This window comes from Tachypleus tridentatus, chromosome 2, assembly GCF_004210375.1.
Source record: "Tachypleus tridentatus isolate NWPU-2018 chromosome 2, ASM421037v1, whole genome shotgun sequence".
In the NCBI taxonomy this organism is placed as follows: domain Eukaryota; kingdom Metazoa; phylum Arthropoda; class Merostomata; order Xiphosura; family Limulidae; genus Tachypleus; species Tachypleus tridentatus.
The window spans coordinates 111,754,549-111,780,339 of NC_134826.1; the positions used below are offsets into that span (position 1 = coordinate 111,754,549).

General features: G+C 31.0%; 2 protein-coding genes across 5 annotated transcripts in view; both read right to left on the minus strand.

Moving 5' to 3' along the window:
- The window catches only part of LOC143244848 (receptor-type tyrosine-protein phosphatase U-like), a 60,301-nt gene extending 37,030 nt beyond the window's left edge, over positions 1-23,271 (minus strand). For 2 of the 4 annotated variants that reach the window (XM_076490256.1, XM_076490254.1), the window contains exons 1-9: positions 23,180-23,271; positions 20,622-20,925; positions 13,152-13,239; positions 10,036-10,112; positions 6,895-6,931; positions 5,248-5,345; positions 4,241-4,366; positions 2,820-2,971; positions 868-1,003 (exon numbers count right to left, since the gene is read on the minus strand). In XM_076490256.1, the coding sequence (XP_076346371.1) occupies positions 868-1,003; positions 2,820-2,971; positions 4,241-4,366; positions 5,248-5,345; positions 6,895-6,931; positions 10,036-10,112; positions 13,152-13,239; positions 20,622-20,873 (966 nt within the window). In that variant the 5' untranslated portion in view covers positions 20,874-20,925; positions 23,180-23,271. Of the gene's footprint in view, positions 1-867; positions 1,004-2,819; positions 2,972-4,240; positions 4,367-5,247; positions 5,346-6,894; positions 6,932-10,035; positions 10,113-13,151; positions 13,240-20,621; positions 20,955-23,179 lie in introns of those variants that run through there. The other 2 variants (XM_076490255.1, XM_076490257.1) reach the window with 2 other exon arrangements.
- A 510-nt stretch (positions 23,272-23,781) lies between these two features.
- The window catches only part of Pif1 (Pif1 DNA helicase), a 29,064-nt gene continuing 27,054 nt past the window's right edge, over positions 23,782-25,791 (minus strand). The window contains exon 10 of the mRNA XM_076490259.1: positions 23,782-24,018. Within this exon, the coding sequence (XP_076346374.1) occupies positions 23,922-24,018 (97 nt within the window). The 3' untranslated portion in view covers positions 23,782-23,921. The remainder of the gene's footprint in view (positions 24,019-25,791) is intronic.

Below are 25,791 nucleotides of genomic sequence, written 5' to 3' on the forward strand. Positions count from 1 at the left end.
ATAAAGCACGAACGTTTATTATCTTCCATACGTGCTATAGCCATGAACTATAGTTGACGTTTTCTACGTATACTGAAACAAGGTATTAGACGTTGTCGATGTCTACGTACCGAAACAAGATAACATACATTGTTGTCTTCTAGTATTGAAACAAGGTACTATATATTGTCGATGTCTACGTCCTGAAAAAGATGTTAAATATTGTCAGTTTCCATGTGCTAAAACAAGAAACTAGACATTTAAACTGATTTATATTCACCAAAGCAACGTATTAACACTGTCGGTTTTTACGTGCTAAAACAAAAAGCTATAGGAGTCGCCTTGTTGTTACTGAAACAAGGTGTTAGTCTCTATCATTATTTTCTGTGTGCAGAAAAGGATTCTTGACGTCATTATTTTGAGTGCAATGAAACAAAGCTGACATTTTTGCTCTTTATATTCTAAACAACATATACCAGACGTTGTTATAAATATTCTACATGATGGAAAGAAAAGTCTTATAATGATGCCCCCTCCAGTAATACAGCGGTATGTATGCGGACTCACACAGCTCGAAACCGAGTTTCGATACCTGTGGTGGGCAAAGCACAGATAGCCCGTTGTGTAGCTTTGTACTTAATTCCAAACAATCAACTTATAATGGTCAGTGTGTGTATGTTTGATGTGTAAACAAATACTTTGTATATATATAAGTAATTGTGAAACTATATAATAACAAATATTTTTCACAATATTTATTAGTTGCTTGTCTTTTTTGCTATAGGTCAGCTATAGAGAATCACTTAATATTTTGTATATGCTTATTAAGTACAATAGATTAACGTGTAAACGTAACTTTGTTTTAAGGGTAACAGTAAATTTTCTCACCAATGTTTCTACTACGCCTTTTCTAGCACATCGTATTTGTTTAGTGCAGTTAAAAACATCAACAACTCCGTCTTCCTTCATTAGCTCCATACTTGTGTCAATAACGAGATACGTTCCTGTCCGACCACAGCCATCACTATGAAGAATAAAAATAAGCGGAATAACTCATAGAATATCTGTTTACAATAATAATAACAAAAAGCATGTAACATCAACACTTCTAGAAAGACTTATCTAATTTATTCGCGTTGATTCACTATTTCATATTTATGCTCTTACTGGCGGAAAATTATTTTAAGATAGTTCTTTAGAAACTAAAGCTATACATTGTCAAACCGGTTATAATGCACATAAATAACAAAAAATTAGTTATTGTTATATATTTATGGGTTTTAATCGGTGAATTGTTATAATTTACATCACTTAAATATTTTCAAAACATCGTTAACGCGAAAATATTTATAATCATTTCTAAAAAAATCAAATAGTTTTCATATTCTTCATGAACATTCCATGCATTTCTATGATTTCATAAAAAGTACCATTATTATTGTGAAAGCTGCAACATTACATTTGCAGAAATGATAATATAATCCTTGTTGATCTGTTCCTGACATAATACTGGGGCCGGATGTAGCTTAATGGTCAGCCTGGTGCTTGGTGAATAGTCAGGTCTAAAGCTAGGGCCACGAAGTCATTGAACATTTTATGCGCTTTAGTTGTGGGTGAGTTATATAAGTGGTAGTCAATTCTATTGTTCATTCCAAAGCTAGTCAAAGTTACTGTGACGTCTGGTGCTTATAACTGGCTGGTCAATAGTTCCAAATTTCTGACCTATTTGACCAACTAAATTTGAGCATAAGGTGTCGTTCAGTTTTAAAATATCAATACTGACAGAATATTACAAAATATTTAACCTTGAATTAACTATTAAAAGTTGTTTTCCACAAGTGGCTCAGCGGTACGTTTGTAGGCTCACACGCAAAAGAAAAAGGCTTTTGATACTCGTGGTGGACCCTGCACAGATATAGCCCATTGTGTAAGTTCGTGCTTAACAACAAATAAATAATTGTTAAAATTAACAACTAAAAGGAGAAAGTGAGCATATTCTTGAAGTTATGACTCTGAAAACATTAAACGAAAAAATCACTAATATATATATATACTTTATCCTTCAAAATATCAACCTTTATATCGTAACGGGTTTGGGCCTTAAGCCTATCTCACCTTCGAAATATCATTGTACAAGGTGAACAATGTCTTAAAACATAAATGTAACGTATTCCACTCTTTCTCTCTTTTTTTTTTTTTTAGAGAAAGCAATGGGTAAGAAAACTTCCAGGTGTCAAAACACTAATAGTTACAAATTCTAAGACCTACATATGATGCATGTCAGTTTGTTTATGAATTTCTTAATCTCGATATGAAGCAAACAAGTAAATCTAAAACTGGATGAAATACAAGGTCACTTTCTCCGAATCTCATTCACATTCTGACATTCGTATATTCATCACACACTGAGGGCATACAATGTCACTTGACCTTTAACACATACACACAATGTTACCTAACATGTAGTATATAAGTACAGTTTTACCTTGTATACAAACAACATTCCGGCATCTAACATAAATATGGCATTACATGACCTGTAGTATACACATACACCACACAGATATATGCATTTCAGTCACACACACACACACACACACACACACACACATACATATATATATATATACCTTCAGTGTTTTAACAGTAAGTTTGAAGGTAAGGTTTATAGCTCTAAAACACGTACTCGAAAAACTTTAAAGCAAATGGATACAGATTCAACCACTTGTCTTGTTATATTATTTTATACTTAAATTTCTTAGTAATGAATCCTATTTGCTCTTTGCTTAGAGTGGACTCTTAAGTTTATTTTATAATGAAATTGTTCACTCAAACAACACCTGCAATGAACGATAGGAGGCCCAACATCCGGATGTTCATCCATGTAAACCCGAACTCTTCGTCGAAATTCCAGTAAAGCACTGGGAAATGGAACAGTGTGGGAAGGCCAATTGGTAAAATGGAGTTGTGTAACTTCTCGTTCGTTTCCGTTCTACTCGTAATTAAAAAAAAGTCAAGATCTAGCAGTCTATAGATAAATAACTAGAATATTATTTAAAAATTTTATTTCTATTAAGAAATGTAAAATAACGGTAAAATACCAAAGTACTTGCATAAATAAACAAACAAAGAATACAGAGCTCATATGTTTTGAGTGTGAAAGCCTTTCTTCATTAAAATGTTTCATGACCCACATTTGTCCTACGCTAGTTTGTTTTATATTTCACCCAAAGCTACATGAGGGCTATCTGCGCTAGCCGTCCCTAATTTGGCAGTTTAAGACTAGAGGGAAGGCAGCTAGTCATCACCGCCAACTCTTGGACTACTCTTTTACCAACGAATAGTGGGATTGACCGTAACATTATAACGCACGGTTGAAATGGCGTGCATGTTTAGTATGACAGGGATTCGAACGCGCGGCCTTCAAATTAGGAGTCGTGTGCCTTAACCACCAGGCTATGCCGGGCTTTGTCTTATGCATTTTGTAAGGATATTATTATGCGTAAAAAAGCATTTACTAAACCTTCTCAACAAGTCTTCTATTTAAAAAAGTAAATTGCATATAAAAGCGTTTTGTGGTGGGATATACCGTAACTGTTGATTGAATACACTATCTTTGGACTTTATTAAAGACATCAATCTTTATGAACCACATACGTTCAGAAGTGGGTAAATGTTAATAGTGATAATTCATAAACTTTTATATGGTCAAGTATATGTTTTTTCTACCGATAAAGCTATAATTTATATATTACACTTACTAAAAGAAGTTTGATAAACGCTATTGTTTCGGGTACGCCCAGTAGGTTAGCACGTCGAACTATGGAGATCGAAGGGTTTAGGGTACAAGATATGATGCTGACGAACACGATTCATACTTTCAGATGTCGGTACGTTATAAAAGTGACAGTAAGTCCTCTTGTTCGATGCAAATAGCCGGAGAAAACCTTTGTGGCGGCAGGTACCAGTGACTTTTTCTCCCTTCTCTAGTCAGGAGTTAAAAATTAATGACATCTACACCTGAACACAAGCGGTCTCTTATCAGAACTTAAGGTGCTGTCCAAGATGAAAAATTCCATACCCAATTATATACAGTAATCTTGAAAAAGTATACAGTATTTTATATAAAAAATGTGTTGGCAAAAACTGGAAATATTAAATAATTAAGAAACGTCAATATTGTGTATATAAGATATATATAGCACTTTCTATCCAAATATGACATTTAATTTTAAATCGAGGTAACATGGGTATGACGAACCTTTTTAATACGAACAGTGCGAATAACGAAGTTAGATAGATTTTCCTCGGACAAAAGTGTCAGTTCTATATCTCCATAAGATTCAGGATGGTCAAGTTCGGAAGGCCAGTACTGAACACACATAACCTGAAAAAAAAGTCCAGTAGTCATCACTGTCACTACAAATTGAATACCACACTGCAGCAATGTAATTATTGGCAAGCCGATATTTTAGTCATTTAAAAAGAAAGATGTAAACGATATGTGTTGTGTCTATAAACCACCAGTGTTGTGTCTGCAGATTTACAACGCTAGAAACCGGGTTTCAATACTCGTAGTGGGCAGAGCACAGATAGCCCATTGTGTAGCTTTGTGTTTAACTTTAAAAAAATCTTGTATTGACGGTTAATCGTGTTATGAGCATTAAGATATTCAAGTATCTTTTAGTTTGATGGGTAAAACATTACGTTTGATCTGCTTTTATTTGCAACAACCAATTTTGACTACAATGTTGATATAAGCACATAATAAAAATAATTTAAATGTTACAAAAAGAATAACACGTACATATTTCGGCTGAATAATATATATCTGAATTGTAATGATTGCCTTTTGATTGAAACCTTACATGTTATAATTTTTTAGAGAAAATATCCAGAATATTAATTCGATTATTATAAAATAATTTATTCGTTATTTTGTTTAAAGTGAAGCACAAAACTACACAATTGGTTATTTGTGCTTTCCCCACTACGGGTATCGAAATCCGGTTTCTTGTATTGTAAGGCTGAAGACATTCCGCTGTGCCACTTAACATGTATGCATATATGAGGTAAAATTTCAAACACAAAATATTATCATATAACAAAATAAAACAAACATTACACGTTTAATCCAGGGATGGACGAAGAATTACAAAAGTCAAAGTACGATTCCCTAACTAAACTCTTCAGCTTCCTATTACGATATGTCTAAGTGACTAAAACGTATTAATATCTCACGACTGGTTAAATATCATAACAACTTACTCTTATAAAATCAAACACTTTTGTCAACATCACTATAACGTAAGTGTTTTGTTCCCAAACCATTCGCCAAAAGTCAGCAACTGTTGTCTCATTCGGACCTGAAAAGAAGTAAAAAACAGACCAAAATTATATTCTACATTTGTTGTCTTATTCAAGAATGAAAATTATCTTTTTATTTTACCATATCAGTTGAAAATCCGACAGTTATTACCTTATGCAGATATGTGAAGTAGAGTTTTAAAAATGTCGACTACGTGGTAGGCATTTCGGACATATTGTTTTAAATTATATTCGTTATAAGACATAAATGCTAGGCCTATTATATTATTAACACCACATGCTATATGTAGTCCCTTCGGAATTTTCAAGAATTAGAAGAGTATAAATATTAATAGCTTTTCAGCCACTATATTCACCATATCCACTGCAACGACGTGCTTTACTCAAACGAGACTTCTTCATGCCAGTTTTGGTTGGAACATGCTAAGCCATTTTATACAACAAAAATTGTTATTGTGTGTATAACCCTTTTCAAGTCGATGAAGCGTGATTATAATTACAATTGTAACAAAATATTTAACCTATTAAGTAATGGCTCATATAAATAATATTCCGATCACTATTGTGTCTATTGTATCCCAGCCAGCCTGAAGAACTCTCTCTCGATTAAGAGAAACGTGTCATCGACAATGGATATGGCGAATGTAACGTGGTTGGAATACTATTATTATACATTTTTCTAATTTTTTGAAAATCTCTAAGGGACTATATAAAGAATGCAGTGTTTAAAAATATAATTAGTCTAGTAGTAATGTTTTATAACAAGTACAATCGTTATCATGTTTCACCAGCTTATTAAAGGCGTTCACACTCTAAATGTTGCTTTAAAGCTAAGATATAAATTTAAGAACCTTATTACAAGTTAAAGCTTTTATAGTAAGAAAGATTCGTTTTTAGAACAAATTCGACGTTTCATACTCTGGAGCGACTATAAGAGTGATCGCACAAGTGATCGAAACATTGTAACTGTTCTGAAACAAATCTTACTTATTGTAAAAGCTGTAACTTTTAATAAAGCATACGTAATCAGCAAGTAAATTCAAAACGAAACTATGAATAAAAGAATTGTTGTCTTATTTTAATATGTAACATATTGTTACAAAACTATGGTTAAAGTTGAAATTATTCTGATATGTAAAATACTGTTACAAAACCAAATTGAAAAGTCAGTTACTGTTGTCTCTTTTCAGCATACTGTTATACAGTTAAGATAAAAGTTAAACATTTGTGTGATTCTGCTACGTAAGATGTTGTTACAAAACCATGAGACAACCCAACACTCATAGCCCGCTCCGAAAAACAACACACAAATAAAGTTAATGTGTATATTAATGCAAGAAAACTTTTTCTACCTAATTTGTTAATATATAACACACGATGACAACTTAATTTGTTAGGCTTAAATAACAGTTACATTAATTTGTGATATATGTGCATTTCAACAATTAGCACTATACCAAATTATATCAAAAATTTTATTCCTTTAAGAAATTTACAATAGTAGTAAATGCTACCAAAGATAAATGTAACAAATTCACACTTTAGCGAACATCATCAAAAACAAAAACTAGATGAAAGATGTCTTACCTTGAGTTGCAATATAAGCGTTCGGTTTTAACATACTCTGAAAAATTTTTATTAGAATATATTTCAGTCTGAAACTTCGCATGTAATAAACATTTTATAACATTAGATTAAAATATTTGGTCCAATTATTTTTTGAGGAAATGCACATGTTAGATTCGATTGAGTGTTAAAGGGAATTTTGTATCATTAGAAGTTTCGCATATCATTTAGAAAGTTAAACAACAAAAACAAATAACTTGCTATTTGTTATATAAAAACATGTAACTAAGTAACAATGCATAAACATGAATTATAAAAGAAATGATTATATATATATACACATGTATACGCGTATTACTTATTTATGTAAAATTTATACATAAACTAATTTGTCTAGAAAACATCTCATCATATAGTAGTAAGTTGAAACTTCCTTGTAAATTAGCAAGTTTACAAAAAAAATAAAAAAAACATTGTAGGATATATTTTTCCAAATATATCATTAAATAGAAGGTTTAACTTATTACATTTTCATTTTGGGAATATCGTATATCCTAATACTTTTATGTAATCAAACAAGTTGCTCTTGTTTGAGTTTATTAAACAGATTTTTTCTACTGTCATTAACAGATTTTTTCTTCATTATGGTATGTTTAGTTTTTATATTATTAACCTTTTAATGACAATTTTAAATAACAGCATCTCAGACACACCATCATGACAGTTTGTTTATAGTTTCTTGGCCATCTTATCACAAAATAACAAAAGCTTCTTTGTTTTCAAACTATCATTTCATTCAAAGTATTTCTAATAGCTTCTTGGTTGCTTAACCATAACAGATTGTTTATAGTTTCTCAGTCATCCAATCATAACATAATGAACGCTTCATTGTCTCCAAATTACTATCTACAACATTTCTATTTGTACTACGATTATTTATCTATAAACTCTTTACCCTTTCACAAGTGGTTGTGCTCATTTTATTTTGCGTAATAATGTTTTGTGTATAATTTCTATACCTTTAACACGGTATTTTAATTAGCAGCTTCTCTAAGCTAATTTCCATCATGTTATGTTTGTTATAACTTATTTTTTCACTACCATGATATCTTCTTTATAGTTTTTTCTAACTCCATCATAATATTTTGATTATTGCATCTACTGCTTTTTTTGTTTTTCTTGACAATTTTCCTGCTTCATAAAACATTTAGGGTTACAATCTCTCTCACTCCTTCACATTTACGTTAAATTAGAATTTATTTGTCTCACAATCATGATCTATTTACAGTTTTCTTTTTTTTTCGCTAGTCATTTTGCTTACAGTTTTACTGACATACCTTTATATTTTGATTATACTTTCTTTGCCACATCTTGACGCTTTGTGTATAGTTTCTCTGCCCACCCAACTGTTTTGTTATAAGAATTCTGTTCAATCTTGGCAAACTTTACAGCTTCTCTGCTGTTCATCCAGGATTATGTTATCCAGTGTTACAATCAATTTATCTTATATTCGCATTTCTCTTTAGTATATTTGTTATTCTATATGTTTTTAAAGCGCTACAATGTGAAATTCGTATTAATTACCGCTTAAGGATTTGTAAGATATGTTTCTTAAGGATTTCCTCAGATGTGTTTTAATAATATTTTAAAGAGAAATTGTTTATTATTGTGGTTATTTTAATGAAGTAAACTTTATTATTTCAGCCATGTTTCCGACTGAGAAATTCTGTAGCCATGACAAACTAAACTAGGAGTAAAAGAAAAATTTATTAGAGTACCGTGATACTCTCCCCAATTATAACAAATTGCATAATACACTGGTCGTAATAATAACAAAACTTAAAGAGTGTCGGGTCACATTGGTGCCAACTTTCACGATTATTCACAGCAAAAACAATGCGTTATTTTGACATTATTCTTTCTTCTTCCTAATCACATCAATTCCTTGTTCAAAGTTATCATTCTCAACTAACATGTAAAATATTTTAGAGAATAAGCCTTCCAAAACCACAAACTTTGGATGTTTTATATAAATTTCTAATATTTCACCGTGGCGACTGTTTATCAGTGTTCACTCTATTGCCTCAATTTCACATACCCTTCATCAAAACATAGGAAAATATTGAACACACAAATAAAATACTTGGCGTCCACTTAATACTTAAAGTTAAATAAATGTAATCACAGATTTAACCTAATTACACATAATATAGTTTGTTCACATGGTAAATATTAGCCACAGACAGAGAAGGAAAGTGATATTTCACAAACCATAATATGAAAGTACGTAGATAGTCTATACTATGTGACGGATTTGCTATCATATATTTATTTTAATATTCATGTTTCTTTATGTTACATTTATATGTAGAAATGTACATAACTTATACTGTTAAATCTGTATTGCGAAACTCCTGCCTATTCATTAAATTGTAAAAGTTTCTCGAATGTAAGAATCAACAATATATATGTGTACATAAAAACTAGTGTATCGACTATATTGATGCCTAAGCAGAAGTTTCTAGCAACTCTCCTCACGCCTACAAATATAACCAACACGACGTGCCAAGAGACAGTATATATTATTGGTTAACTACAGCTGGTGTACTATAAATCTCTGTGATTAACGCTTATTAATCGGAAACTTAACGTATTTGAAAAGGATCGTTTATAGATCTCGAACATTATAAACCATTTAACTTCACTGGATTCACAACAGACATTAATATTTTTACAAAAACACTAAAGAACTTCAGCGGTGGATAACTCGGCGTGTGGATGAAATAGAACGAAGAATACGGAGCTGGCTAGTTCCCTGTTAAGTGAATTGTATCTTTGTCAACTCAAAATTAATTTGCTCCAGTTCAAACAGAAGATTCAATAATGTTTGTAAATTTGCAAACCTTTGTACATAGTTCGCTATTTATAAATGCCATTATTGTAAAAAATTGTGGTATTGTTTGTATATTAAAGTGTATTTTTATTAGAAAAAAGAAAAGTATATGTATCAATATTGTTGGAAAGTATCAAACTGGATACATCTCTACATTTAATTAACTTCTAAATTTAAATTACAATTTAACTCGGTTTAGGCTACTTGAAATTGTAATATTTAACAACTATAAAAAATTAAAACAAAAAGGTATCTCTGATGCTACTTACGTCAATATATGAAGCGTTGATATAATCTGAGTTAGGGATGTCAGGAAGAGATTTCAAAACAACCCTGTTATAATCATCTGTGTTCGGAAATCATAGGAAAGTTATGTTAAGAAGTTATTCTAACTAACCGAAGCAAACAAGTTATTAGAATTTGAACCCATTTCCTAAAATGTGTCTAAAACTTTGTTTTAATTGTCATTGTTTTTTTAATTTCGCGCAAAGCAATACGAGGGCTATCTGCGCTAGTCGTCCCTAATTTAGCAGTGAAAGAAGAGAAGGCAGTTAGTCATTACCACCCATTGTCAACTCTTGGGCTACTCTTTTACTAACGAATAGTATGATTGAGCGTAGCGTTTTAACGCTCCCACGGCTGAAAGAGCAATTAATGTTGGTAAGACGGGGATTCGAATCCACAACCTTCAGATTAAGAGTCAAACAGCCTACCCACATGGTCACGCTGTGCCTTTTAAATTTTTCATGTTTCCCTATAAAAATGTTTAGTAATTAATTTTACAACAATTAACGAATTATTGCCTAAAAGCAGAAGTATAGCTATTGTAGATAATGAAAATCTGTGCAAAAGCTAGAAATCCAAAAAGTTATTAAAATTATCACACGGATTGTTAGATACAGTAAACGCTGTTTTCTTAAAGTCAACATAATAACAAGTTATGAAGTTTTGCTAATATTTATTAGTTATGTATTATCAGATTATTCATTGTAAGCGTTATATTCTTATAACTTTCTAAATGTTAACACTTTCGAAATGACAACTATTTCAGCATAATTTATATTATGTGATCTCCTACTTTAGTTCACATCAAACGGGTGACTTTCGCTAGTAACGTTTAATTTTATCACACAGTAAAAGTATACGACTTTTTATAAATACCACGTTTCTACAATTTGCATTTAATGCAAGGCTAAACAATGGATTCTTTGGCGCTCTATCTACTGCAGCAAAACAAAACTCCGAATTTTAGCCTTTAAGTCCATAAACTTACCGCTAACCCGCCGGTGGGACACTTTACAATAAATCTCATTTATTACTCATAAAACACTGCACAGTAACGTGTAACATTTGTATATAATATAATCAAGGAACAATAAGAAATTGTTAACGGGTGAACAAAATAACATGTTATCATTATCATACTATTTAATTCATACACGAGACAAACTTCACTAGAGACACTAATAATACATATTTTATATATAGACACATATATAATGTTATAATGGTAAACCCACATTGAATGAAATTATATGAAAAGCTTATCGGCGTAGGAAAATTGTGATAAAAACCGTCAGGTACTTAAAAGTTTTATTTTGTTTATTGTTAAAGCACAAAGCAACACAAGTGCTGTCTGCACTGTCTGTACTGTGCCTACCACCATTAACGAAACCCGGTTTTTAGAGTTATAAGCCAACAGATGGGCTTTCCGATGGGCCACTAGGGGCATTACTTAAACATAGGCAGTCTTAGACTAACAAGTTCTTGTTGTCTATTGCCTAATTTTTTCTCTACGTTTCGTACGATTATAGAATTATAACATCTAAATTGAAATCTCAGTCACATACAGAAATTCTGATTTGGCAAAAGACATTAAAAATATATCTGTGAAAATTATTAAACCTTAGACTGGTTTGGAATTATTGTAACAATTTATATGTTCAAGCATTTAGCTATCTATAGTTTATATTTGTTTCATAGGATATTCATCCAAATTATTATTAAAAACTCAGCCGGATATGGTCTAGTGGTTCACGTACCCAGGTTGTAAATCAGAATATTGATAGTTCGCGATTTTGTGCAGCCACAACATGTGAAGCATTTCAGAGCTGAAGGTGTGTTATAAGAGTGAGTGTGAAATCCCACTATTCGATCAGACAAGAGTAACCAGAGAGTTGGCCGTGAAAGTTGTTGATTATTTGTCGACAGACAATCTAGTCTGTGAGCTCAAAATTAGTGACAACTATGCGTAAATACTTCTAATATAGCTTTGCGCGAAATTCTGAAACAGAGATATAAGAGTTAGCAAATTATTTAAAAATACACGTATATAAAGGCTTTTACAAAGATAGTTGCACTTATATACACTTCGAATTTTCTATAACAGGTTTCAAATTTCACTGAGCAAATTACAACTCTAAATTGCGAGTAGTTTAATTCAAATAAAATAAATAAAAAATGTAGTGTTAAATAATTTTTACCATAACTTTGATTTAAAAATTGATAAAAATTAAGAGTTCACCAAATTAAATTACTTCATATCAAAACAGTTGTGGTTCTAGAAATTAAGATATAAAAAGTGTCTCAACCATTAAGTTCTGTCGTATCTCTGAAGTACTCTTATATTGAGCAAAATGCACCGTAAGCACTGGATATAGCAAATGTGGTGTGGTTAACATGTTATTATATTATTTTTATTTTCACTCAGCAGTTCTTATATTTACTGAAGGTGAAACATTTGTACTTAAGTAATAATATACGACACCTTTAAAAATTTACAGTTTTAGGTCTAGCTGAGAGCAAACAATTTGAACTCTTTATATGACTGTATGAAGATCAAATGAATTGCTCTTGATGTAGATCATTATAAAATAATTAACAACACTAAAAACAGTTGTTTTCAACAAGTTGTGATTCGTCTACAACACTTCCTGCTCGTGGCATCCACATTTCAATATTTTATTATATAGAACATTTCCATGGAGAAGCCTCTAAGGATGAGGTAAAAATATTAATTTTCTGACTGTAATAAAATGTACCGACACTCTTTAAAGCTACATTTTATATTTTGTTTTATAGCTTCTAGAAAAATCTGGAACTTCGAAGAAATAAGCTCATGCACTTATATTAGGCACAGTTTCAAGATTAACATAAATTGATTCTTTAATTTTATATATAATGCCAATATTACCTTAGTCGAAAGGGATTTTCGTACTATTTGATTGTGTAATACTGATTTAGATTAAACCAACATCTATGAATTTTCCGACACAAGAACAAAATGAACTATGAAAGAATGGGATTTATTAACTAATGGATAACATTAAAGGAATTAATTAAAACTTATTTATAACTATGAGAGATAATTACGAAACTAACTTACAAGGAACAAGTTTTTTGAAACTGTTTTTTCCCTCATTGGCTGGTTTTGAACCATGTCTTGTACTATGAGACTCTCCTTTCGTTGCAAGCTGAAAAGAGACGTCAAATACTGAAAGTTGTTATTCTGTTAACAAAGATAGTTCCTGTAACAAATGATAGTTACTATAATAAATAATAATAAGAATAATGAGATTTGTTATAAGTATTCTCTACCTACCATGCCAATCACATTTACCTTAATTATTGGAAACAAATTGTGTAGGAAAGGGGAATCGAGGCACATTAAAATAAAATCTCCTTTCAAAAAATAATGACAAACTGAAAAGATACCCGTGAATACTCACTTAACTATTTTTGTGACTTTTTTTAAATCTGTTACTTTGTTAAGTATGTCACTTGTTCTACTGTTATGTATTTCAGAAATAAAAATATATAACTGCTGAAAATATTAATAACATAGACAGAAACAATACTTACTGCCAAGTTTTTGAATATTTATTTTTTATAATTAAGGCATAATATCTTTCAAGATACAACTTAACCTCAGCAGATTTAAGCTAGTATGACAATATTTAAGATACAGTTTTGATATTTCTTATAATTTATGGCAACTTTGACATTGTTTGTTAACGATTTCAATAAAACTGTAGTTCTCTGAAACCACAGTTTAAATGGATAAAAAAGCCATATATAAAAACGAAAACAATAGGGTTGCCAGTCACAGACAACGTTCTGAAGAAGTCAACATATAACAGATTGTCCAATTTGATAAATTAATTTACAACCGATCATTTACTGTCTTCTAGGATAGGTATACCAGAGAAATGACAACGATATTCGATTGATTTGTCCTTGAATAAGGAAGGCAGACATAACTTCCATGTCCTATATGACTCAGGCTTATGTTAAAAGCGGTTTCAGATGATTTATATTGCTATTAAAATATAATTTATATTTGTAAGAAGTAAATAAATAGTTCCTTATTTTAGGTTTCTTTGTGTCATCACGTAAAATCCACTAAAAATGTGTTTCACACGTAAAGTCTGTATCGAGTTTATTGGTGATTACGGATTAGTTCGATTAAAATAGTGACATGACTCTTTATTAACACTAATCAGAATCCTTTGGAAGAACTGCCGCCTGACAGTCGCTCCTAAATCGATTTACGTAAGTTTTGAGTACTCATGCGTGATCGGTATTTTCGAGTTAGCCACTCAAAAACAGGCACGTTCCAACAATACATCGATTTTTATAAAAAGAAAAAAATATCTGCGTTGATTACAACACTGTAAGGCTGTATTGTTTATCAATCTAACAAAAGCATTGCAAGTTTGAACTGCTTCTGAAACTTACGTAGAATTAGGGTAAATTTATGCCTCCTTAAGAAGAACGCCTAGAAATATTGCGCTTATCATAAAGAGTATTTAGTATCATACAACTGTGGTATTTGTGGAAAATGTATGAAATAATAATAACGTTATACCACTCATAAAGAATACGTGGAAATACTATCAGGTTGTACTGTTCATAAACAATAAAAAAAGATTGATTCTGTGATTCTTATGTAGAATACCTAAAGATATTGTAAATTGTAAGGCTGTGCTACTTACAGGAAAAGTTTAATACAATCGAGAAGTTGTTATGGTTTTAAACACCAACCACTGAAGAAGCACAGAAACGATACAACTATAAATGTAAAAAAAAAAGTCACATTAGAGTGCAGATGCTTTTTCAAAGTTCCTTTTAATTAGCCCTTTATAAATTACCCATTACCATTTTTTATCTGTAACACGTCTATGTCCAAGACAGGTTATACCTCAAGGATATATACCCTCTCTTACTTTTTCAATGGAACTGACTGACAGTGACATAGATAGAGCACGTTACTTGAGAATAATAAAGTGATTTTTTTTTGCACATAAAACTGCGTTTTCTCATTCTCGAACAGAAGATTTAAAATATTTACTTATTTCCGACGAATCTTTCAGGGAACTATCAAACCTCCAGTAAATGCGCCATAAATACACGTTTTTGATCATTTGAACGTTCAGTCTCTTCATTTGTAAAACTCAGTGAAAAGTCAAAGAATTCACATTTGCTTCGTGATCGAACCTCTAGATATTCTGCAAATGCTACTAGATCACCCTAAGGGAAATCAATGTAGCTGAGAATTTCACATCAGAAGAACAAAAACTTTAATGCAAAGATTTTAAACGCTAAAAGCCGAAGAATTAATAGAACACATGGACCATAATAAAGACAGTGATAAAAATCTTACTACTATTTTTAATCATATCATTATGGATTTTAAATTACGTAGATATAAAACATATTTTGCTTCCTACATATAAAGTTATGTTATCTAAGTGGAATATTATTTTACATCAGCTAAAGCAACAAATAGAAAGATAGCCATCTTAATATCATTTTCTGATAAACTTATATGTTTGTTGACACGTATAATCTTTGATGATGAATTGAATTAAACATTATATGGAAGGTTGATTTATTTCACAGGCTGTTGACAATGTAACCAAAATCATTAAAAGGAAAGGAGACTTATCACGTGGGTTGTTGATGGCAAAGACGATGTAAGTAAATTGGAAACAAATTTATCAGTGATTGTTGACACCATAATAGATTAAAGTTGACTCTGAAAAAAAAAAAAGAATTATCCCCAATGTTATTTCTAGAAATGTTTGTATTGTTTGTTTAGTTTAAAACAAAGCCATATTGAACTATTTAATATTTCCACAGCGGAGAATTGTACCCAGAATTTTAGCGATGTATGTCCCTAAATGTACCACTTACCACTATATGATGAGACTTAGGAGAAGATTTATCACGAGGATTCCCGACAATATAACTGGTGCCATCAAATTAAGAAGAATATTTGTCATGCGTATTTGTAGACAATATATTTAATATATAACTAGACTTAGAGAAAGACTTAATAAGCAGGTTCTTTTCAACATAATCGATTCTTTTCATAATCATCAAATAACTCAATATGTATTTATTTCGTCATTTTTTGTTGTTAAAAATAATCACTGGAAATAAAACTTTGATATATTCAAGTGTAAGGGTTATTAGTACATGGGAAAATGCACATTTCTTCTCCAAATGCTAAATTCAAAATCCTCTTTTGTTTTGTTAATAAATAAGGGAACCTATTTAAAAGAACAACAAAAACGTAGGGTCCTCAAGTGTAACAACGGTAAGTTTACGAGGTTATGACGTTAAATCTTGCGTTCGATTCCACCACATATAGCCCATTGTGTAACATTGTGTAACTAAAACAAAAACACCCACACACAGAACATAAGTGATTCTCTTGCTTTACGTTTATCGATGGAGAACGTAGTCTGTCATCTTTTCAACATATTTTTTCTAAACTATTTATGCACTAAAATACTTGTGGATCAGTGACTTTAATTTTTTATTGTTTTTTTTTTATCAAACATAAAGCTACACAAAGGATTATCTATAGTCTGTCCACTATGGCTATCCAAACCCGGTTTCTACAAGTATAAGTCCGTAGACATAACGCTGTACCATTGGTGGGGCGGTGACTTTAATGATTACCATTTTTCTTTAGGAGCAACTTCAAAAGTAGTTTCCCGTGATGAATAAATATCTACTTTTTGTAAACTCTTGAAATGTAAGATTTCTGATTTCATCTTTCATTGTTGTTGTTTTTTTAACCAACGTGATGTATTAGCATCATAAAATGATCGTGAATAACATAGAAGTTTCTCAAAAAAGGTGTCAGCAAAATTGCCTCTAATATTACAATTAATGCCATTACTTACTGGTAGTGTCTCCTATGTATTTTATATATATATATATATATACAATGAATGATTTGGCCGAATTTCTGTTTCGTTCGGTTCTGTGAAACTAGTCAATAAGAAAGTGAATACTTTTTCAACAAGTTTTTTTTTATAGTACGGAAACAGAAAAAAATTATCTCTCCAAATATTTCTGGTTAAGAGACAGATACACTTTTGAAAAATCGCCCGTGATACGTTTGAGCTCTTCTCTATGGAAGTGGTTTGTTTTTTAAAAAATTAATAGAACAAGCGTGGACTAGCGATTGTTATGCTCCGACTTTGAATTAGTGTTCATGGTTTGCATGCCGTTGTCACAAAAAACACGCTCCACATTTTGAGGCTGTAAATGCGTCATATAACTGCTGGTCAAAGGTCACCATTCTGTGAGGAATGAGTTGGCGGTGTTACTGTTGGCAGCAGTCTTTACTCTAGTTTATTAGTTAGAAATTTAAAACTATTAAGCGCAGATAGCCCCATGTGTAGCTTTACGCGAAAATTCTAAATGGATTCGATTTATACGTTCTCCTAAACGATGCTAATTAAACTTCTATGCGGAATTAACAAGTAGCTAATAACTACTCGATTTCAAATAAACAAGAATTTACTCAAAGTAAACACAGAAAATATATCTTTAAAATGGGGAGTTTATTAACCTATTATATTCAATGTTTTGAAAATTCACTTATGACGATTAACGTAAAAGTAATTGTATGACGTCCTTAGGAGAATTACTTTCAATATGGCAACTTTAGACGTGATTAGTTGTTAAAATAAATGCATGGAAAAAAGTTGAATAAAACCCATAGTTACACTATAGAACTACTTACAAATGTTTTACCGTTTTTACCACCATAAGCAGGTTGTCTTTTTGATACACTAGAAAATCGTACAACATGAAACCGCTATTTTAGAATTAAACCAAAAAATATTCACTTTGTCAAATATATGGGAATGTTTTTTCTAACAATACCTTATTAGCAGTTGTAGTAACTTTAGTTTTTCGTCAGAATTATTATAGGTGGATAGATCTTTCGTCTACTCTACTAATCTAGTACATTCTAAATTATGTTGAATTTAAAAACACTGAACTCGTAAAAGAAACTCAAAACGTTTTCGTGCAGAATTACACACTCGAACAACAACCCTTTAGTCACTTTGTTTGAGTTCTACGTTTATTTTAGTAACTTGAAACATTCATTCTTTAATATTATAATTGTTAATTAAAGCCGTATTATTTAGCTTTTATCTTGGCGTTTTAGGCTCATTGAAGATGTTTTTTTTTAGCTTTCAGAGATGTGAACATCATTGAATAGTAAAAGTTTGAATTATTTTATATATATCGGTCATCTCAAACAGGAAGAGTTGAAATCCGCATAAAATTGACGCCCCGAGTTGTAGTCACATGAAAAATTGATGATGCGAGGACAAACTTAGCGAAAATGTTTAATATATAAAAAATTGAAAGTCGTTTCTTTACACACACCTAGTGGTAAGTGGAACAGCTCTATGTTTGCAGACTTACAATGCTAAATAGCCGTTTATGTAGCTTTGTGCTTAATTACAAACAAACAAAAACCTTTGCAGCAACATTTACGAAGACCTCATAAGTATTTTCGTCGTGAAATATACATTAGTAGTACGAGCGTTTCAAGCACTCAGGAAAACAAAACAGTTACTGGATGAGGAACGTTTTGTGTGAGACATGTTTTGAATGGATAACTTAAGAGTGACACATGTTAAAATGGATAGCTCAAATTTACTGTATGAAAACTTTAATGTGGGATATTGAACCTTTACTGAGATTAATACGATATATTATGCCATATATTTCGTGAATTTTGCATGTACTGATCTAATGTTCAATTAACATATTTTAATTGGAACAGAAATAGTTAAGGGTTAAAAGTTATAATAAGAGCACGGTATGCTAATTAGACTAGATATGACTAATTATTAATGAATATATTAGTAAAATAGTGGTAAATAGATTACTGATAACTAGCTATTACTTACTCGAACCATTGATGATTACTAGTTCAAATAGGCACTGATGTTTATTGCTGTTACTATTATATCATCATTGTAACCATTAAAAATCAGCCAATTCTATTCTGATTAGCACTATATTATACCGTTAATATAATCATATAAAATAATTATAATATCATCATTGTGAGCATTAACAACTAGTAATTTATATTCTAATTAATATTATCATTGTAAAAAATAACAGCTAGTCATCTTTGTTCCAATGCTATCATTGTAACTATTAACAGCTAGTTATATATATGTTCTAATTTATATCATTATTGTAACCATTATTAGCTAATATTTCACTGTTAAATTAGGGAAGGATAGCGCAGATAGACGTCGTGTAACTTTGCGTGAAATTCAAAACAAACAAGGAATGAGAAAACAAAAACGTACGCCTTAACTAAGATTATATTTACTATTTGATTTCTAACAGCGACGTTTGAGGCTTTTTCAAAATAGTATACTTTTTAGTACAATTGTATGGCTTTTTTATTGTTATATATTTGAGTTTTTAATGAATATATTAGTAAAATAGTGGTAAATAGATTACTGATAACTAGCTATTACTTACTCGAACCATTGATGATTACTAGTTCAAATAGGCACTGATGTTTATTGCTGTTACTATTATATCATCATTCATCTATTCTTATCTTTACTAAAGCAAAGTGAAACTTTGCCACATTTTAGTTCAGCTGTACAACTCACCAATGGAAACATTATCAATAAATCTTTAGTTATTCTATTAACATTCATTCGTCAATGGTTTCATTAGAAAAGCAGTAATCTTATACTTGTAAAACTAGTTTCACGTATGAATGTCAATGTGCTCTTTTTTTCTTAAAGTAAAACTAACATGTAATTCCGATACGGATCATCAAACTTGGATAACTTGGCTCACAAACACACATTTCTACTATTTATTCTAAACAGTTCTATATTAACAGGTCTCAAATTTAACTGTGCATATAAGGCAGATACAAGAAGACTTATTTCGCATGGAATTTCTTAAAAATAAAATCACCGATATTTTAATTTTCTTGCAAATACTCCATCAAAAGTTGTTTTTCAAACGTTAACCTACCTGAATGAATAAAGTAAGCTTTTGAAATGTATCAAATGACCCACATTCGACTCTAAGATCGTAAAGGTACTATACCAGTATGACCTAAAAGAGTAATTTAAAATGATACACCAGCATAAACCAAGTAAAATTGAAATGACACAAAATTTACTTTACAGGAGCAGTTTTAGTGACTTAAAATAACTAATACTGTAAAAGCTAATAGTTTAAACAGTAAGAATTAACTATTATCTTAGTGAGTGAATGTATTGGAATATATTTACTTTTTACTACTAAAAATGAAAATAGTGTAAATAATGAAATGAGAGAAAGTTATAAACGGGTTAGTTAACAAATTAATAAGACGAATAGATCTACTTTATTTTATATATATATGGTCAAACAGTGTTGAATAAGGATAACATAGACGATGTGTACACTAAATTTAGTTACACAACTGTTATTACCAGTACTTGAAGAAACCTAGTATATATATTAAGTTTAAGTAGAAAACAAAATACGGTTAGGAAATTATTCTTACTTGAAATTCAGCGCGTAAGAGCATATCATACTTCCTCAATAATTCCAAATGCTTTGAAAATTTGGATAGTTCGATAGGAGTTTTAGGAATAAGTGAAATGAACTTTGCCTCATCTGTAACTGGAAGTAAACCGCTGTTTAATAATGATAGATGAATCTTCCCAACAGTGTTTAATGACACCGTGGTTTCATTCAGATCCTTACTGAGAAGCGATCGTTTTGTTTCATTCTTCTGTTTATTGGATCTTCCCATATTGGGTTCGACGTACTTGTTTAATAGTTTCACCTTCCTTAACTAGTTGTCACTGTTCATAAAAAAATACACGTACAAACTCTGAAAGTAAATATAGGAAAGAACTGCTAATAATAGTTATATAGTTAGATAGTCTATAGGTTTATCCGTCACAGAAAATAATTCAGACAAAACGTAATGCGAAATTTACTTAAAATTTACAAAATGAAGCCCACAGTTAATAAACATATTCAAACGTTTGGCTTCTCACAAAAAGCTGGTCGACATATCAAGATAAACTAAAACATAATTCCAAATTTTTATCTGCAACTCACAAGTACCATTCTATTTGACCTACAAAACTAAACCCAGCAAAGACTCCAAATTTATATATTCCAAAATTTCTTACCAAACTATATAAAAATTATCTGCGCATAGTCGTTTTAATTATGATCTAACAGGCTAGAAGGGAAAAAGCTATTGCAATTTGACTTTCACTCTTATAGGGGACCCAACCCTATTTCTGCAACAAGGAATCGGGAACCAAGAATCCTCAAATTTATAGTCAAGACACGATACATATTTAAGCATTTCCACACATTATCATTTATTTTATTCAATATAATAAAATACTATGCATATGTATTATTATACGCTATGTATTTAATTTAGACGTTTCTATTATTGTTTGTCTAAATAGAATTTTTAACTTCACGTGATTAGAAAGTATCTTAACGATTACAATTTTTATGAAAGAATAGAAGACGACTTAAGTGATATCAAACGCCCGTTAAACTAGTGTAGAGTCGTTAGTTTTTTATTGATTATTGAATCAGAGGGTTTGTTAGTTCATTCGTGTTTGTGAATATTAAGTTTGTATTTCAACACACAAACGGCCTGGCATGACCAAGTGGATAAGATGCTCATCTTCTCCTCATCTGAGGATCGCTGATTCAACTCCAAGTCACATCAACCCTGCCACCTCCCACTTTTAAGTTGTGGGGTCGTTATAATGTAACAATCAATCCCAATATTTGTTGGTAAAAGAGCAGCCCATGAGCTGGTAGCGGGTGGTCATGACTACCTGCCTTCCCTGTAGTCTTATACTGGTGAATTAGGAACGGCTAGCGCAGATAATTTCTTTTCTTTTTTTTTAATTTCGCGCAAATCTAGCCCTGGTGTAGCTTTGCGAGAAATTAAAAAAAACAACAACAAAGAAATAGAGATAAGAAATATTTAACCGGTAGTTTTGATTCTTATTGAGATGTAATTTATTTGAGATCACTATTGCTATTAGTTTGTGAAACCATGTAAGCGTATAATTTGTATTAAAAGCGATGAAACAATTTTGATATCGAGTGGATTAGACTTTGGACTGCTTTTTATCGAATAATGCAAATGAAGCCGTCCAACAGTGGAAGATATTACAATATGTATACGTATGTGTATATATATATATATAATCCTATACTATTGTACTGAAATCAAGAATAACACCAAAGAAACCTTTCTTTTTGCTCATTAGAAATGTTTTAGCAGTTCATAGACAGGCAGTACTCGGATATTAGTAGCGATATATTGCAAATAAGTGCATACTTTAATTCTAGATTTAAATCTAAGACGAGGATGAGCTTGTCAATAGTTAAACAAAAACCTCTTTAAAAGCTTTCATGCTTATCATTATAAAATATTCAGGCAGTTTACTTAATTAAGTAGTTTTGCCATAATCTACTATGAATTCAAAAGATTTAGCTGGAATATATTAAAAATATAAATACTTTTATTAATTGTTTGTGAAAACAGAAAGTTTTAAATACTTAAGGGATTGATTTTTGTGAACTTTAATTAAGTAGTATTGCCATAATCTACTATGAATTCAAAAGATTTAGCTGGAATATATTAAAAATATAAATACTTTTATTAATTATTTGTGAAAACAGAAAGTTTTAAATACTTAAGAGATTGATTTTTGTGAACTTTAATGTTCCATTGGATAAATATAAAAATACTTTACATAATTAAAAATTAGGTACAATTCCAACCTACTTAATCGTGTTAAACGTTAACGTAAGTTCATAAACTACTTAAGCGCGTGTTAATAAACGGTTCCTATTTAATGTGTGTGCTTACAATACTAACAGTAACTAGAGTGGACATCGTTTCGTAAATAGCATGCTCTAGCACTGTAAAGATTTCGCAATACTTCTCTACCTTGTGCTTTAACAACTTTCAAAAAAAGGCTCAATGACACTATCTAAAACTACTAACAATATAATCAAGAATTATTTCTTTCCTATAAATATTACTAACTTAGCTTAAATACTTACGTTGCCAATACGTAACCGAAACCCATCTTATCCTTCGCACGTATCAACTCTCATGAACCACTACTTATGTACCACTCACTCTTCTAAACTTTGTAACACATCATTAAATAGCGCCATCAGATGGTAGAATTTATTACTAATAACCAAAATGAAATATGGGAAAATACTTTTCTAATACATAAGCATGTGTTTGCGTATAATATTTTCTTAGTTATATCACATACAACGTCTTTCATTTCATTTATATCGAGTGTCAAACCTGGTATAAATTATTTTGATTCACTTTCCGTAGTAAATATTGAAAGCAAACTATTTTTATGATCGTGTTAATGATGACACACAAATATTCCCTCTTTACATTTTTCGTATTATATTTATTTATTCAATAAATGCCATTCTTTTACTTTAATTCGTATAAGTGTAAATACGAGATAGTTAAAATATTGTGATTATGATTAATATAAAACATTTGAATAACTAATGTCTCAACCAAATGGAAAAAACAAAAAACAAAAACACTCTGTAAACATGTTTTCACTGCAGAACTTTATTGCTTTATTGCATAATGAATTCTAAGTTCGTAACCTATTCATTGCGGAAATCAAAAGGGTAATTTCACAAACTCTTCCCAAATTAATTTGCGTGCCCTACGATATGGAGCAATTTGCATATATGTTCAACCATGGGGCTTTATAAAGTGACGGTCAGTCCCAATATTCGTTGGTAAAAAAGTAGTCAAGAGTCAGCGGTCGGTGACAAGGACTAGTTGCCTTTCCTGTAGTCTTAGTCCTGTAGATGAATTAGGAGCGACTAGCATAGACAGCTCTCGTGTAGCTTTGCTAGAAAAAAAAATATACACATTTGAGACTCATTGCGAGGTTGAGGAGGGGAGGCATCCACTCCTGTCAAAAATTTGTTTTAGGAAACAATTGTTCTTAACATAACACAAAATCCATTCGCGAAGTGCCAGAAAACCGTTACCCACTATTATCTCATGATTATGGAATATTTTTTATTTTTGCTTTTCTTTAAAAGGATATCAAATGACAATTAGGGCACTCGATCAAGTTCCTATTCTCTCTCCTTTTTAATACAATCAAATACTTGGGCTTAAAATGTTCAATATGTTTTGTGAACTAATACAATATGTATTAATACTACTTAGATTAATTTATCAATAGATCACTTCTAATAAGTTACCCAAGTAATGCCTTTGAAACAGTCCACCGCTAGTACAGCGGTGTGTCTACAAATTTACAATGCTAAAATCAGAGGTTCGATTCACCTCGGTAGGCTCATCAGAGAGCCCGATATGGCTTTGCCATCAGAAAACAAACGCACGCCTGCCTTTATAGTAAAAACTTAACTAAATAGTGTTTATTATTAAGACTGATCCATTGGGTTTTATAAAAATAAAACTGTTTTCAAATAACAAGTAAATAATTTATCGTTCATATGCATGCATAGAAATAACAGCACCAATTTCACAAAGACAGATAGCTCATATTTGCAAAAAATATGTTGTTTCAAAAAGTTAGTATCCCTTATAATAAGACATAATTAGTTTATTATATCTCACAAAATATCAAACTTATTAACTAACTACTTTTAAGAATGCTTATTTACTTTCAACTTCTCTTCCACCTTGCATTAAAAATATTTATATTTCTGTTTTCCAGAAAGTTCTACAATAATTTAGATTAATATGTTGTTAAGCACAGTTTTATAATAGGTAATTTATGCTCAGCTTAGTGCAGGTATTAAAGCCAGAGTTTTAGCGTTATAAATCTTTACACTTGTCGCCGAACCACCAGGAGGGAATTTAGATATGAAGCTAATTCAAGTCATTAGTTTATAGCACAAGTAGACCCTACTATGTTTATTATCGTACTATATGTAATACCCTATCACAGGGGTAGGCAACAATTGGGGCCAGCTCGAGTTTAGGAATCAACTTTTTCCATCATTTATTTTTATCGCAAATTTGGTAATAAGCAACTGCAATGCCTCAAGTCATTGCTAATGTCGCGCGCTTCATCACTGCTACAGACTCCGCCTATTTAGTAACGCCAGACTGGTTTAGATTTTTGTTATCGAGTGTGCGTTGTTTTGCATGCGTTTGCAAACATAATTTTATTGTGCAACTTTCAAGTGTTTAACTATATTTTGTTTTTAATTTCATAATATAGATAAGTGGATAATGTGAAAACGAAAGAATCCAGATGATACTGAACACCCAGAAAATAAAGACAATTTAAGTGATTCCGGCATTACTATAGAAAAGAAAATGGCGCGTGAATGAAAAACTTGAAACGAGAATTTACTGAAAGTTGGGAGTTCAAATTTGCAGTGTTTGAAGCAAATAATAAGACAGTGGGTCTTTTGTGTAACAAATATTTTAGGAATAATAAAATATACAACTTAAAGCAACACTTTAAGAATTTTCACAATGAATTTGATGCAAAATTTCCAGTTGATAGCAAAAATCTTATAAATGAAATTAGCTGTCTGAAAGCACAACTTCATAAAAAAAAATGAGGCTAATTTTTTTTTTTTTTTTTATGATCGATAGTACTACTTACGTCAGATAGCTATAAAGTAGCCTGGATTCT